We start from the raw sequence: 13,904 nt of genomic DNA on the forward strand, positions 1-13,904 counted from the left end.
TTTGCTCATTTGGTTAGAACACGGTGTTATAACACCAAGGCCAGGGTTAGGTTCCCCATACACATCGGCCAGCAACCAAAGAAAAAAAGAGGGCACAAAACACCTTAAAGTGACTATGAAGATTTTTAGCATAACCTCTTCCTGTTTAATGCTACTTGGGGAGGTAGGGTGAGAGCGCCTCTCCAATGGTATGTCAAGGGCAGATAAAGCAAATCACTATTTTATATATGATATATTTAAAATATTTTCAAAATATGATAGTGCATATTGGTGTTGTGTAGGGTTTAATGGGAGTGGGGCAGGTTGACTGCCTCCATCACATTACAATTCTCTGGTTCTTTTTCAGCAACTCCTGAAACCCCACTCCCTTCCCCACCTCAAGGCTCTGGGCAAGAACATTACAAAATAGCTGCAAACCAAGCTTCAGTCATTTCACACCAGCCTCTCTCCAAACAAAAGCAACTGTGAGAACATGTTTACTTCTGAATGGCACTGCACAAATGTGGAAAGCGTTGGTCTTGAAATATCTCAGGATAGTACTTTTGGCAAACTCTTAGCCACGGCTTCATGGTGCTGTTATAAGACAGTATCTTGTTGTTTATATGCTTTTTGTTTGCTGTTGCTACTGTGGAAAGCTTTCACATACAAGCAATGTATATCTGAATTTGAATATGTTTCTACAGTGTATTTTTTCAACTGCCCCTGTATTGTGCCTGAACCAGTTGAATCTTATGTACTATTTTTACTTGTTTTCTTAATATTAATTTAAATCTGTAAATAATTACTTTATTGTGATGTGATGCAGAACTAAGTGTTTTTTTTGTTTGTTTTTTGTTTGTTTGTTTGTTGACTGAGAATAGTAGATCAGAAATCCCAGGTTAATATAAAATGAGCCAAGTTTTTTATAAATTATAAACTTGCAGATTAGAAAAACAAAGCAGTTGCTTTAGAATAGAGTGTATTTCTATGAAGAAGAATCACTTCTGGGCATTCTGTGGCTAGCATAAGAAGCATTTCTTTGGCCTCAGCTAAATATGCCTGTCTTAAGTTTAGAAAATTATAAATAGCCATTCCAAGTATGACTGGATATTCTTTGAATCTGATTGTATTTGAAGATGTATGTTAACGTAAAAACATGTTAGTTTTATCTGTTAGAATACGGGCTAAACTGTAACAAAGAAACCCCTAAAACAGTTGCTCAACCAAGGGAGACATTTATTTCTCTCTCTCAAACAATTTAGAACAGTCATTCATGGACTAGAAATTAGCACATGCCCGCATCTAGCTCCCAGAGAGGCCAGGAGAGTAGTCTTTAGGTAGAAAGGCTGTGCCACCTACGGCTGTACAATTCTGGGAGACAAATTAGCCATCTACCACTAATGTGCCTCATTAATCCTCCCAATAACCTTGTATGAGGTGTTATTATCTCTCCTTTATAAGTAGAAAAACTTTTAGCTTCAGGGTTTAAGGAACACACATAAAGTTCATAAATCTAAAGAGTAAGAAAGCCACATTCGAACTCAGGACTGGCTGACTTTAATGAAAATAAATCTTTGGTGTGGAATGAAAAATGTGAATTTTTTACTCACAGTGTGGTTTTAAAATATATGAAATTGGTTGATGATTAAATACTATCCATCTTGTTGCCTATAATGTGTATATACATGTAAGCAATGAATGTAAAATTATTGTGGCATGAATAAGAAACCACTTTTACATTTTTAACAAGAATCTTCCACTAAAAACATTAAGGAAAATAAAAGATACGCCAGATAGATTTTGATAGAAACAAAACAAATTTAAATCACTGACTTAGCAGATTTTCAAAAATTCTACAGCCCTGGGATGCACCAAATATCTAATTCTAGACTGAGAAGTACAGTTCATTGAAGCTCCAAACCATTTGATATATCTAAAGCTGGAGCTTATTTTAAAACAATTAATGACAGGCTGCCTCACGAAGCACTAACTCCTCTCTCTCACTATATTTGCCGAAGCAGAGAAAAACTGGTTGAATAATTATCAATGATATAAAAAGAGCATCTCAAGCTGTAAAAGACTAAACTAAATGATTTTCCAAGACCCTTTAAAATTTCTAAGATTATAATTTCATAACTCTCATTTATCCTACAAATAAAAAGTTTATGTTAATGTTAACTAACTCATTGGCTCTTAAAGCAAAATCGAACTCTTAATGTGGAAAAATGATTACTTAGAAGCTATCATTGATTTACTAGAATCAATAAAATTCCTCCAAGAGCTGTTACCTTTGTGAAACTGTAAAATATAACATTGAGAGAGGGATGAGAGAGATAGGAGGGGACTTTTTTAACTCTTATTTTTTGAAAACTTACTGTACTGTATATTTCATGATTAAGATTGGCTGATTTTTATAAATATAAATATCTTTTGTAGGTTTTTGTTTACTTTTTTGGGTTGTTCTCTTAGAAGATATTTAAAAATACTGTCTTAATCTATGTAGGCTGCTATAATAAAAGAGTGTCAACTGGGCAGCTTATACACAATGGAAATTATTTCTCACAGTTCATGAGGCTGTGAAATCCAATATTAAGGCACCATCAGGTTTGGTCTCTGGTCCATAGATGGCACCTTCTACATGTGTCCTCACATGTGGAAGGGGCAACACAGCTCTCCCGGGCCTCTTTTATAAGGACACTAATCCTGTTCATAAGGGCTCCACCCTCATGACCTAATCCCCTCCCAGCAGCCCACCTCCTAAACCATCACATGGGGGTTAGAATTTCAACATATGAATTTTGGGGGACACAAACATTCAGACCATAGCAAATACCTTGAAAATGTAAAACAAAATTCATTGTTAGTGAATCCTCTAATTTATCCACATATATTTACTAAACCACTATGCTTTAAAAATTATTACTAATGATTTTGTTTTAATAACTATGGTCAGGGGATTTGTAATATAATGTTTTTATATACTGAACTGCCAAAAATGCTGGACAAAGAGGAACTAATGTTTTCAACATATTTTCAAAATATTGATAAGGAAAGTTATTGCTTTTATATAGTATAAAACTTTTTTCAGGTAATAGAAATGAATAATTTATTGTGAAATAACAATTATTTTATAAATGTAAAATTATTTTTATAAATTTTATTGTCAAAAATCAAAAAATTAGTAGATTTTTTAAATGTTAAAATATAACAAGATTAAAATATTTCTAAACTGCGATGCCATGTTGTTTCACTGAAGTTTCTAAATAAAAACAGGATAAAAAGCTGAAATGGGGTGTTTCATTAGTGTTCAAAAATGATTTCATCATTTTAGAGATACTGATAATATACTTCATATAGTCATTTAATTAAATTTATATAGAGTCTATTAATAATGATCTTCAGAGACCAGAGCAAAATCAATTAGCACATCTCCAAATAATTATAGAATTGGACACTGATTTAAGGAAGAATCCTCACATCTGCACTTTAATTGTGTAGTTCGCTTGGTTTTGAGTTTTGCCACAGTAATTAAAATACATGACCTAAGCTAGCTTAAACATTATATGGATATACTTTGGCACGTAAGTCTTTACTCTAATATATACATAATGGAATACTTCTCAGCCATAAAAAAGAATGAAATTCTTCCATTTGCAGCAACATGGATGAGCTTGGAGTAAATTATGTTAAGTGAAATAAGCCAGGCACAGAGAGAAAAATACCACATATTCCCACTCCTATGTGGAAGTTAAAACATTGATCTCATAGAAGGAGAGAGGAGAATTGTGGTCACTAGAGATGGATGGGGCGGTGGATAGGAGGAGGAGGGATGGGGAAAGGGTACTCAGTGGATACAAAATCGTAGACAGATAGGAAGAATGGGATCTAGTGTTCTACAGTAATATAGGGAGACTACAGTCAACCATATAGTGTTGTGTAACTTCGAGTAGCTAGTCATGTTGAATGTTCCCAGCACAAAGAGATGGCGAATGTTTGAGGTGATGGATATGCTAAGCACCCTGGTATGATCATTGCACATAGTATAAATGTACCCCAATATCATATTGTACTCCATAAATATGTACAATTATCATGGGTCAATTAAGTAAATTTAAAAGAGAAGAAAAAAAAGAGAGTAGAAAAAAATTTTTTTAAGTATAATATAATTTAAATTTTCTATTTTTTTAAATTTTGCTTCTCAAAATACATTGTACTTGACTTTCATGCCCCTTTAATTTGTTTTTAACCTAAACATTTGAATTGCTGGTATCTCTGTTCATATTTAAATCATCTTGTAAAATTTCTTAAATTATGAGGACCAGTAAATCTTTTCTTTTGTAGAATTCTACTAATAACTTCTATTTTATTTTATTTTTACTCTTATTGAGATAATATGTGTACATCGCTCAAAAAGACAAATTACACTTAAAGGTTATGTTGAAAACCTCTAGCCCTCTGTTCCACTACTCTCTTTTTCTCCAAGTTCCACTTTGAAGCAACAATATTCAAATACTGCAGTGATTTTTATCTGATATTTTCTCTCCATAGTTCGAAAACATGTTTATATTGCACTTTTCTTTTTTTTTTTTTTGACTTTGCCTCTTGACTTCCTACTATGAAAAAAGTTTTAGTACATTTGCCTCTATAGAGACACTCAACCCACACCACATTCACCAAATTTCTTAATAAATTAATATTTTTTTACATAAGAAATTATTATTTAAATAATAACTAATTAGTAAATTACTATTTAAATAATTTTAAAAACCTTTTTAAAACATGAAATGGGTAATTTGTATATCTAAGTGAAGAATATAGGAATTATAGCTTAATTTCATAGAGAAAGTGAGAAGAGAAAGAACAGTCCTTACTCTGGGTCACAGGAGGAATATAACTAAGAATAATAAAAAAAAATGGACTGTGTTAATAATATGGCTTATTGTAACACTATACTTGAGTGCAATTTGATATTCATTTCATCTTGGCTATTTGAGCTGATACTTTTAACCAATTTCCCTCACATCCTTCCAAAATCACACTGAACTACCTAGAGAAAGACTTTAAAAATAAAAACAACCTATACACATACTAAAACTTTAATTTTTTTTTAAATCTTCATTTTATAAAATAAATGACATCAGAGTGAGGGAAGTACAGACTGCAAAAGTGATGTGACATTTCACAAGTAGAACCCTCAGAAATTTCAATGTTGTAATATTAGAGGCCAAGACCAAAGATAGAGCACGGGACAGTTAATGAAGTTCAAATCAAAGACAAGGGATTACAGCAGTCAAAAAATAGAGAACTCATAGTGATATTAATCTGATTCTCTTTGAACCAGACAAGCAGAGTGGAGGGTAAAGGCCACAGCAATTTCCACGTTAGGAGATTTGCATTCAGTTACAGAAGAGATAGAGAGACTCTAATGTCAGAGTGCCATAACAATCATGTAGAAAAAAGGACCCAATGCAAGAGTAAACTTCTTTCCTACAATGGAGAGTCTTCCTCATTGGCCACAGTTCACTGGAGTTGTGAAATAACCGTGGGCATGTCTAAGTAGACGGCAATGTTTTGAAAGGGAAGGATTCTGTTGGATGAGATGAATGACAAAGGCAATCGCACCTACCTACTCAGACATGGAAGCTCTGCAAATAAACAAATATGAACAAATAAGTGAACTTTCCTGCCATGACCACCTTTGAAAGTCAGCTAACACCATATTTCTTATAGCCAGCTTGATCCCTTGTCTGGAAAAAATACTTCTTTAAATAATATAAAGGTTGCCCAATGAGACAAAAAATAAAAGAGTAGGTACTCAAAAGGCAATTGGGGTCATGTGGGATGGAAGAAGAAATTGTATCCTAAAACTAATTTTACATAGGATGTAAATAACAGGGCAACTATATATACTAATTTCTTCTTGATACTTCATTAAAAAATGCAATTTAAAAACAATTTCTGGATAACCCTTAATAGAACAAAAATAGGATTCATAAAATATAAAATTCTAGAAAAACAGAATAAAAAAAATTGAGCAGCTCAGTGAAGAAGTAGTTTAAAAAAAAGGAGATCAAGAAAGTATAAACAATAATAATAATATGGGAAACATATGACTAATCTTAGATATCTCATTAAGTTTTACATGTTAAAAAATGGGTGATTTTTTTAGTTAATTTTTAATTACATTTACAATGTAATTACTTTTTAGATCAGATCAGAATACAAAATTTATATATGTTTTCTAACAGTACATAATTTTTCACAAGAGACATTTATGAATTATCAAATAAGTGTATATTGAACCCCTTCAAGATGCCATAAATTTGTAGACACTGGTGTGCTTATTTCTAATGGAATTTGCTGCGGGGAGGGAGACATTAAGCCCTAGTCTTGCAAATAACTTAAATAACTAATCATTATTTTGTAGTGTAATAAGAAGGTTTACAAAGAAAGTAGTTTCAATTTGCTTAAGGCTCCTAAAATAGAGCCAAGAGGTCAACTCAGCTTGAGTTTTAGGTACATCTTAAACAGGTTTGGCCTAAAGCTGCCTCCATACATATTTTGAGTTTAGCCTATTTCTCTGCACATAATGAAATGAAACTTGATATGTAAACAGCCTGTAACCTAAGGCAAATATGCCTGCAGCCAATCAGGTTCTTTCTAAATGTCACTTCTTTCTTCTGGCTGTAAATACGATCTGCACATGTGGTGGGGTGGAGCATTTTTAACCATTTTGTTTGGACTGCTGCCTAATTCTAGAATTGTTTACCAAGTTCTCTTTGATTATCCCCAACCAGGTGGTTATTTTACATTGGTTGACAGGGTACTATGACAGAATTTATAAGATGAATTTACTCTCAGGTCAGAAAAACTTTCAAAAAAACCTGAAAGAACATATCAGTGGCTAAAACTTAGCAAACAAGTTTAAGGCCAAAACTTGAGGATGGGGAGGAAGGCAGAGGGCGGGTCATGCAGTTCCATACAGATGATGCAAGGTAGTTTACATTTTAGTTGAAATATATCAGTGATTCATCGAGCTGTTTTAAGTAGGTGGTACATAATCTGATTCTGTGTTTTACAATAGAACACTCTGCTATATGGAAAATGAGTTCAGTGGGAACAGAAGCATCCTCAGTGGAACTAGTTATATTATTAAAAGGGAGAGAAAAAAAGATGTCTATCTTGGATTAGGATGAGAGTACCCAAATGGATTGTGTACGTATTTTAAAGCAGACACAATAAGACCTTCTGAGCTCGGTATGTGAGGTAGGAAGTCAAGAGTGATTCTTGGGAAGTAGAAAATGGGTGTAAAGTGGTCTGACCAGCTGGCCATGCTCACCTTAGTACAAAGTTGCAAAGAAACTTACACATGTGATCTATTTGATCATAGTATATGACCTGTGGATGATGTAGCAACACACCAAGACACACTAGTGAGAAGAAAAGAAAAAAATTATACCAGGAACCCAAATGTGAGATCAAGATGATATGGTTCACTAAAATCAGTGTTTGCCATGTATTAGGTAATCATGTTGGAATGTCTGAGTTGGGTGGTTATGAATATGACCTGGCAGAACTGCTCCCTGGAAAGGCAGAGCAGCATCACCACCAACCCATGAAGTAGCAGGGAGACTAAGAAGCTGTGCACACTGAGCCTTCCCTAGACAGTTATCTCCTGTTCTCTGAAAATGTATCCTTGCAGCCTTTCTCAGTAAACTATAACTTCTCATCAGAAGGCTCATTTTCACCAAGTCTCTAGCACAGTCCTTGTCCTTAATGAGCCTACTTCAGAGAGTTGGCAATGGAGGCTCACCAATTATACACTAAACAAACAAACAAACAAAAAAACGATGATTATAAAACAGGAATCCTGGTATCAGAAAAAAACAGTTTAGAAATTCAAGTGAAACAACGAGTATAATTTTACATTGTTAAAAGAAACCATTCAGTATGATGACATGACAGGTGTGTACTGTCTAACCCAAGGTTAAATATATAAAATAAATTAATATATATAAATCTGATTGACAAGAATTACCATCACAGCCAGAAAATTTAACATACCACTCTAAATCTTTGACAAATTATGATAAATTTTTAAATGTGAGAATTGAATATTCTAATTAATAAGCTGGGTTATCTGTACTTTTTTATGTGTTAATTAATGTTGTGTGAAGAAAGAATATGCACATATTCAAGCTTCTAGAGACAGTTCAAAATAATCATATGTTAGACTACAAAGAAACCTCAATACAGTGCAAAAACCAGAAAATACAAATTCTGCATTATTATTCTATTAAAGCTTAAAAATAAAAACAAAATAAGTAAAACAAATGCATTTCTTGAAAGCAAAAAATTAATTAAATGAATTAAGTCAAATCCAAATCTATTAAATTAAAACTGCAATGACATGAAGCTTTCAAAAGTAGAAAGAACACTACAGTTAAATCTTAGGGATAAAGTCCAAAGAATACATATAAGAAAACTTATAATTTCAAAAGTTTTAAACAAGAATCAAAAATAAATATGTTAAAATGGTCAGTCTTAAAATTTTAGGCATTCTAGTGGGCACATAGTGTCATATCATTGGGGTGTTTGATTGCCCTGATGACTAGTAATTTTGAACAACTTTTCATGAGCTCATTGGTGAGTAGTATATCTTTTTCGGTGTCACATTTCTACTTAAACACTTTACCCATTTTTAAAATTAGGTTGTTTGTTTTCTTAATGACTTGTACAATTCTTTATATAGTTTTTATTCAGATACATTCATTGAAAATATTTTATCCCAGCCTGTGGCTTGACTTTTCATATTCTTAATGATTCTCCTCTGTTAAAGAGAAGAGACTTTTCATTTTGATGAAGTTCAATTTTTCCCTTTAGTCTTTTATGGTTCTTGTCTTTCATGCTCTGTTTTTGGTAAGAAATGAGTAATTTTATTTTATTTTATTTTTTTTTTGTGACCAGGAAGGGGATCGGAACCCTTGGCTTGGTGTCACCGCACCACGCTCAGCCAGTGAGCACACCGGCCATCCCTATATAGGATTCGAACCTGTGGCCTCGGCGCTCCAAGTGCCGCACTCTCCCGAGTGAGCCATGGATTTGGCCCTGAGTAATTTCTTATAAGGGTTAACATACAATTACCATATGACTCAGAAATACCACTTTTGGGTATTTGCTCAAATGAAATACAAATGTACTTCACTTAAAAACTTGTGCAAAGTTTTCTATTCGTAATAGCTGAAAACTGCAAACAATCCAAACATCCAACAGAAGCCAACAAATAAACAAATTGTGGCATATTCACATACAGATTAAATTAGTTCGGCAATTAAAATAAACTATGGATACACACTACAAAATAGACGAGTCTCAAAAATATTATGATGAACAAAAGAAGCCAGACAGAAGAATACTTACTGTATAATTCCAGTTGTATAAAATGCAAAACTAGTGTGTAGTGAAAAAAGCAAATTGATTATTGCCTGGGGTGGAATCTGACTTCAAAGGGGAAGGAGGGAATGTTTGTGGTGTTAGAAAGATTCTAGACCTTGATTTTGGTGGTGATTATACAGGTGTATAAATTGGAAAAATTTATCATACTTCACGTTTAAATGGTTATATTTTACAATATTAAATTAAATCTCAATAATATTCACACAAAAATAAAATAAAATTACAATCAAGAATTTATAAAAAGAATAAATAAACTTAAAGCACTAGAAAATAATATATAAACATAAAAACAAAAATACTTAGGAAATAGAAAAAATATATAATTTGTATTAATTTCAGTTATTAGTTTTCTGAATTGAAAAATAAAATGAAGAAAGTATTTAATTAAACTCAATAAAAATAGAGGAAGCACAAAAAATACAGTCCAGAAACTCACAAATGCAAATGCAAAATATGTAAATAAAACATTCTTAAATTATATTCAGTGCTACATCAAAAGGATAATATACCAAAATATGCTTTCCAGAAATGCAAGATTGGTTTAATATTTAAAAATCAATGTAATTGATAACATTAATAGAAGGACCAATATCATGATTGTCTCAGATTCAGAAAAAAACACTTGATAAAGGTCAATACCTAATCATGATAAAACAAAATGAAACATCAATAGAAAAAGAAAATCTCTCACCAAACTAAAAATAGAAGAAAACTTCCTGAAACTCTGCAATTAACATTAAACTTATTGGTATAATATTGAATCGTTCTTCTTAAAAGACAAAAAAACTCTCTACTTCCAATAACACTGTATTGTGTGTCCTAGCTGGTACAATAAGGTAGGAAAAAGATATTAAATGTACACATATTGAAAATAATAACTGAACACTGTCATGTTTTTAAAGATTATGCGACTGTATACATAAAACTAATTTAAATCTATAAACAAAATATTAGGATTTATATGTAACTTTAGGAAGGGTACTGTATACAAGATGATCATATGTGATGTAATACACAATAGCTCCCTCGGGGCTGAAAGACTCGTTCGTTTAGCTACTGGTAGCACTTCTTGCTGAAGGTGCTAAACAGCCTTTGAGAATTGGCCTTGGTTGTAAAGAGCCTACTTATGCAAGGTCAAACTCTCTTCACCTGGGCATCTTGCATCCAGTAATGCAGGACTATAAAAGCTTGGTCCCCTCACTTCCAGCTGAGATAATTTTGACAAGCCATCTAGCTTTAGGTCCTCCTGAGGGGTTGGCCGAATTCTCTGTTAAGAATGCAGTACAACATAACTTCTCCCTCTAGCCATGCATCCTTTCTTTCCCCCACTTGTGCTGATCCCAAGATCATTTCTTAAGTTCCTGCAGGTCAACCTCAATTTCATAGGCTGCTTCCCAGGGAAACCAATCTGCAACATCTTACAGAAGGAGCAAATATTATGATTCCTTAAAGATTTATAGAATGCAGAAGCAGTGGTATTCATTAAATCTCCATTTAATTCATCACATAGACCCTAAAAAGGCAGACAGACCCTGAAGAATGATAATAGACCATCACAAACTAGAACCAAATAGTAGCCTTATTTGCAGTGGACTAATGTGGCTGCAGGTGTGAGGTATGTAGCTGTTGATCTAATGAATGCATTTTGTTCCATTCTTCCCGGAAAGTTCAGAAACAGTTTACTTTCATTGGGAACAGATGACAGTATACATTTCCAGTCTTGATTTAAGCCTGTGTTGACTCCTCTGCCTCCTGCCATAATATAGTCTGAGGGTACCTAGATTATCCTGACATCTTACAGAACATCATATTGGTTCCTATTCAGCCAGAAACTGTTAGAGACACAGAGAGAAGAAATGCCCTCTTGAAGGTACATCTCAAGAACCAGGCCTCGACTTCTTGAGCCAAATCAGGAAAACTCTGAAGAGCCATCCTAATTTCAGATCTCATTTTGCGATTGGCTGATTCTTTTGTTGAGTCTGCATCACAGCTTAACTGCTTGTTCTACCATAGTTTGCCTCCATCCTCCCTTTCTGATGCGGATCTTTAGAACATTCCTTAAGAAATGTCCTACACACTAATCTCAGAGTCTAATTCCTAGGGAACCCAATCTGAAACAAGAAACAAATTTCATTTATGTTTATATGTTATCAATAGACAATTATAAAATTAAACTAATCACAATATAGATTACAATAACAAAAATCAAATTTGTAAAATTCAAACTTGTAAAAATCAGATTTATGAAGTATAGATTACAATGTCAACAGAATTTGAATTTATAAAATAATCTAATGAAAGCTATTTATACTGAAACATTGAAAACAATGAGAGATTTCTGATTCTAAGTCATTTCCAGGTAAACTGAGGCATTGAAGACTGATGGATTGGGAGAGGAAGGAGACATTAAAAGTGTGTATAAAATTGAACTATAGATGCTTGGAAATAGCGGTTAAAATGGAAAAGTTGGCCATATCTGAGTTTTGACAAGAAAAATACATTATAATTAAGAATTTTATTAATGGAAGAGTGGCAGGCTATTTTTCACAGGCTATTTCTTCTGAAAAGCATTTTCTTCTTTTCTTTGATCTCCGGGCTTACTCCTACTTTTCCTTAAAGGTCTGTTAACATATCACGCTTACTCCTTCCATGAACATGTTTACATCTTTCTCAGGTAAAATTAAAGACTTCCCTCATGTGTCTCACAATTTGTTGCATATATTTCTACTTATAGCATTTATTTCAATATTTTAATTGTTGTTTATTGCAAATACAGTGAGCCTCAGGAGAACAGGAAACATGTCAGATACATTTTTAAATTTCCAAGATTCAGCAGAATTCCCAGAAATTAGCAGGTGATCAGTAGTGATTTCCAAATTAGACAAGAGATACTCATTGCTATTAATTACTTTTATAAAGGTGAAGAAAGAAATGTGCTGAAGAAAAAAATAATATATATACTTTTCATTCAATGGATTGTTTTAGGATAATTGTGACTATTTTAATAAAACTATACATTTTTCATATTAATTTTTAAAAATGAAAATTTGGGTAGTAAAATAGATGCAACTTTTTAGTAAGTAAAACATCATTTACCTTCATCTATATTATCAAATCATAATTTTTTTCTCATATTTTAAAACAGATTTCTACTTATATTTTTATCTTAAAGTATAAACTTTGTAAAAGGATATTTTGCAACACAAAATATAATATATTTTTATACATCAAAAACAGCATAAAAATGTTTTTTACTTATAATATGTTAGGCATTTTTATGTTCATTTACTCAAAATTCTCATTCATACAAATAATTTTCCTACTTATATTAGATATTAGGGTCACAGGAAGCTTATCTACAGTTACAACATTGCCTATTTATTTTATTTTTTAGCTATGGACGCATTTGGGTTCAATATACTAATAATCTAGAATAAAATAAATATTTTATTTTTTAGCTTTGGAATCACATGAGTTTAATAGACTGATAATTTAGAATAAAAATGCTGATTTCTCTAAGATAATGGCAGTAAAAGAAATGAATTGAGGTTATAGTACTGATTATTTTATATATAAATCATCACTGCCCTTGCATTATACAATAATTCAATTTAAACATAAATGTAAAGATCTAATGAGCAGTTCACTGGCAGATAAATAAGATCAGAAGTGCAAATCAAAACCTGTAGTGGTATTTGTTTAGAAAAACAATGACCTTAGTCTAGAGTAAAACTTCTTTGTTTAAAGAAAAAAAATTTGAAATGACTTCTAAAGGCATCACAAGACACACAATTTGGTGATGTTTCAGCAAAATACTTAAAGTAGTATGCCACTGAATTGCCACAGAATTGCCTCTACATTTCTCTACCAGTATACAGAAAAGATTCTTCTAATAAAAGATGTCTTGGTAATTTAAAAATAAAAATGAAATTAAGAAGAATTTTAATATATGCATATTTAATATTTCACAAATATTTATTTTGTGCATGCTAGGGTCAAGAAAGCATTAAGTAGAGTCAGACACACAAAGACGGATGACATATATTTTTGTTTTGTACTTCAGAAGGTTTGAAATCTAGTGAAAAAAGTTGTCAAGTTATTGCTTTATAACAGAGACTGCAATAAGTATTAGGATGCAATAAATGTATCATAGACATTAAAAGTTTAGCTTTAGCCTCGGTTCAAAAGTGTGTTCTGTTGTGTAATACCTGTAAAATTATGTTCAAGTTCTTCCTGAGAACCAATTTCCAAACAAAGCAAAACAAAGAGTACTAACTTCAGTTACGCTATTATTAGGGTGAATTGAGAAAGTTTATAAAACATGCTTATCATGGAATCAGGCGATCAGAAAGCACTAGAAAAAGTTAGCCACTATTATTAAAGGTGCAAACAATGAGGCCTGAGAGCACAGATAAAAGATCAATTATTTTCATTTATGAGTATTGTGAATGTTTACTAAAGGATAGATA

The 13,904-nt window shown here is 32.4% G+C and overlaps 1 protein-coding gene across 2 annotated transcripts in view; it reads left to right on the forward strand.

Moving 5' to 3' along the window:
* HNF4G (hepatocyte nuclear factor 4, gamma) overlaps positions 1 to 687 on the forward strand; it is a 61,775-nt gene extending 61,088 nt beyond the window's left edge. Inside the window, exon 10 of one of the 2 annotated variants that reach the window (XM_008588468.1) lies at positions 347 to 687. In XM_008588468.1, coding sequence (XP_008586690.1) covers positions 347 to 468 — 122 coding nt within the window. In that variant the 3' untranslated portion in view covers positions 469 to 687. The remainder of the gene's footprint in view (positions 1 to 346) is intronic. The other variant, XM_008588461.1, reaches the window with a different exon arrangement.
* Positions 688 to 13,904: the final 13,217 nt, after the last annotated feature.

This window comes from Galeopterus variegatus, unplaced genomic scaffold (genome assembly GCF_000696425.1).
Source record: "Galeopterus variegatus unplaced genomic scaffold, G_variegatus-3.0.2 Scaffold128, whole genome shotgun sequence".
NCBI lineage: Eukaryota > Metazoa > Chordata > Mammalia > Dermoptera > Cynocephalidae > Galeopterus > Galeopterus variegatus.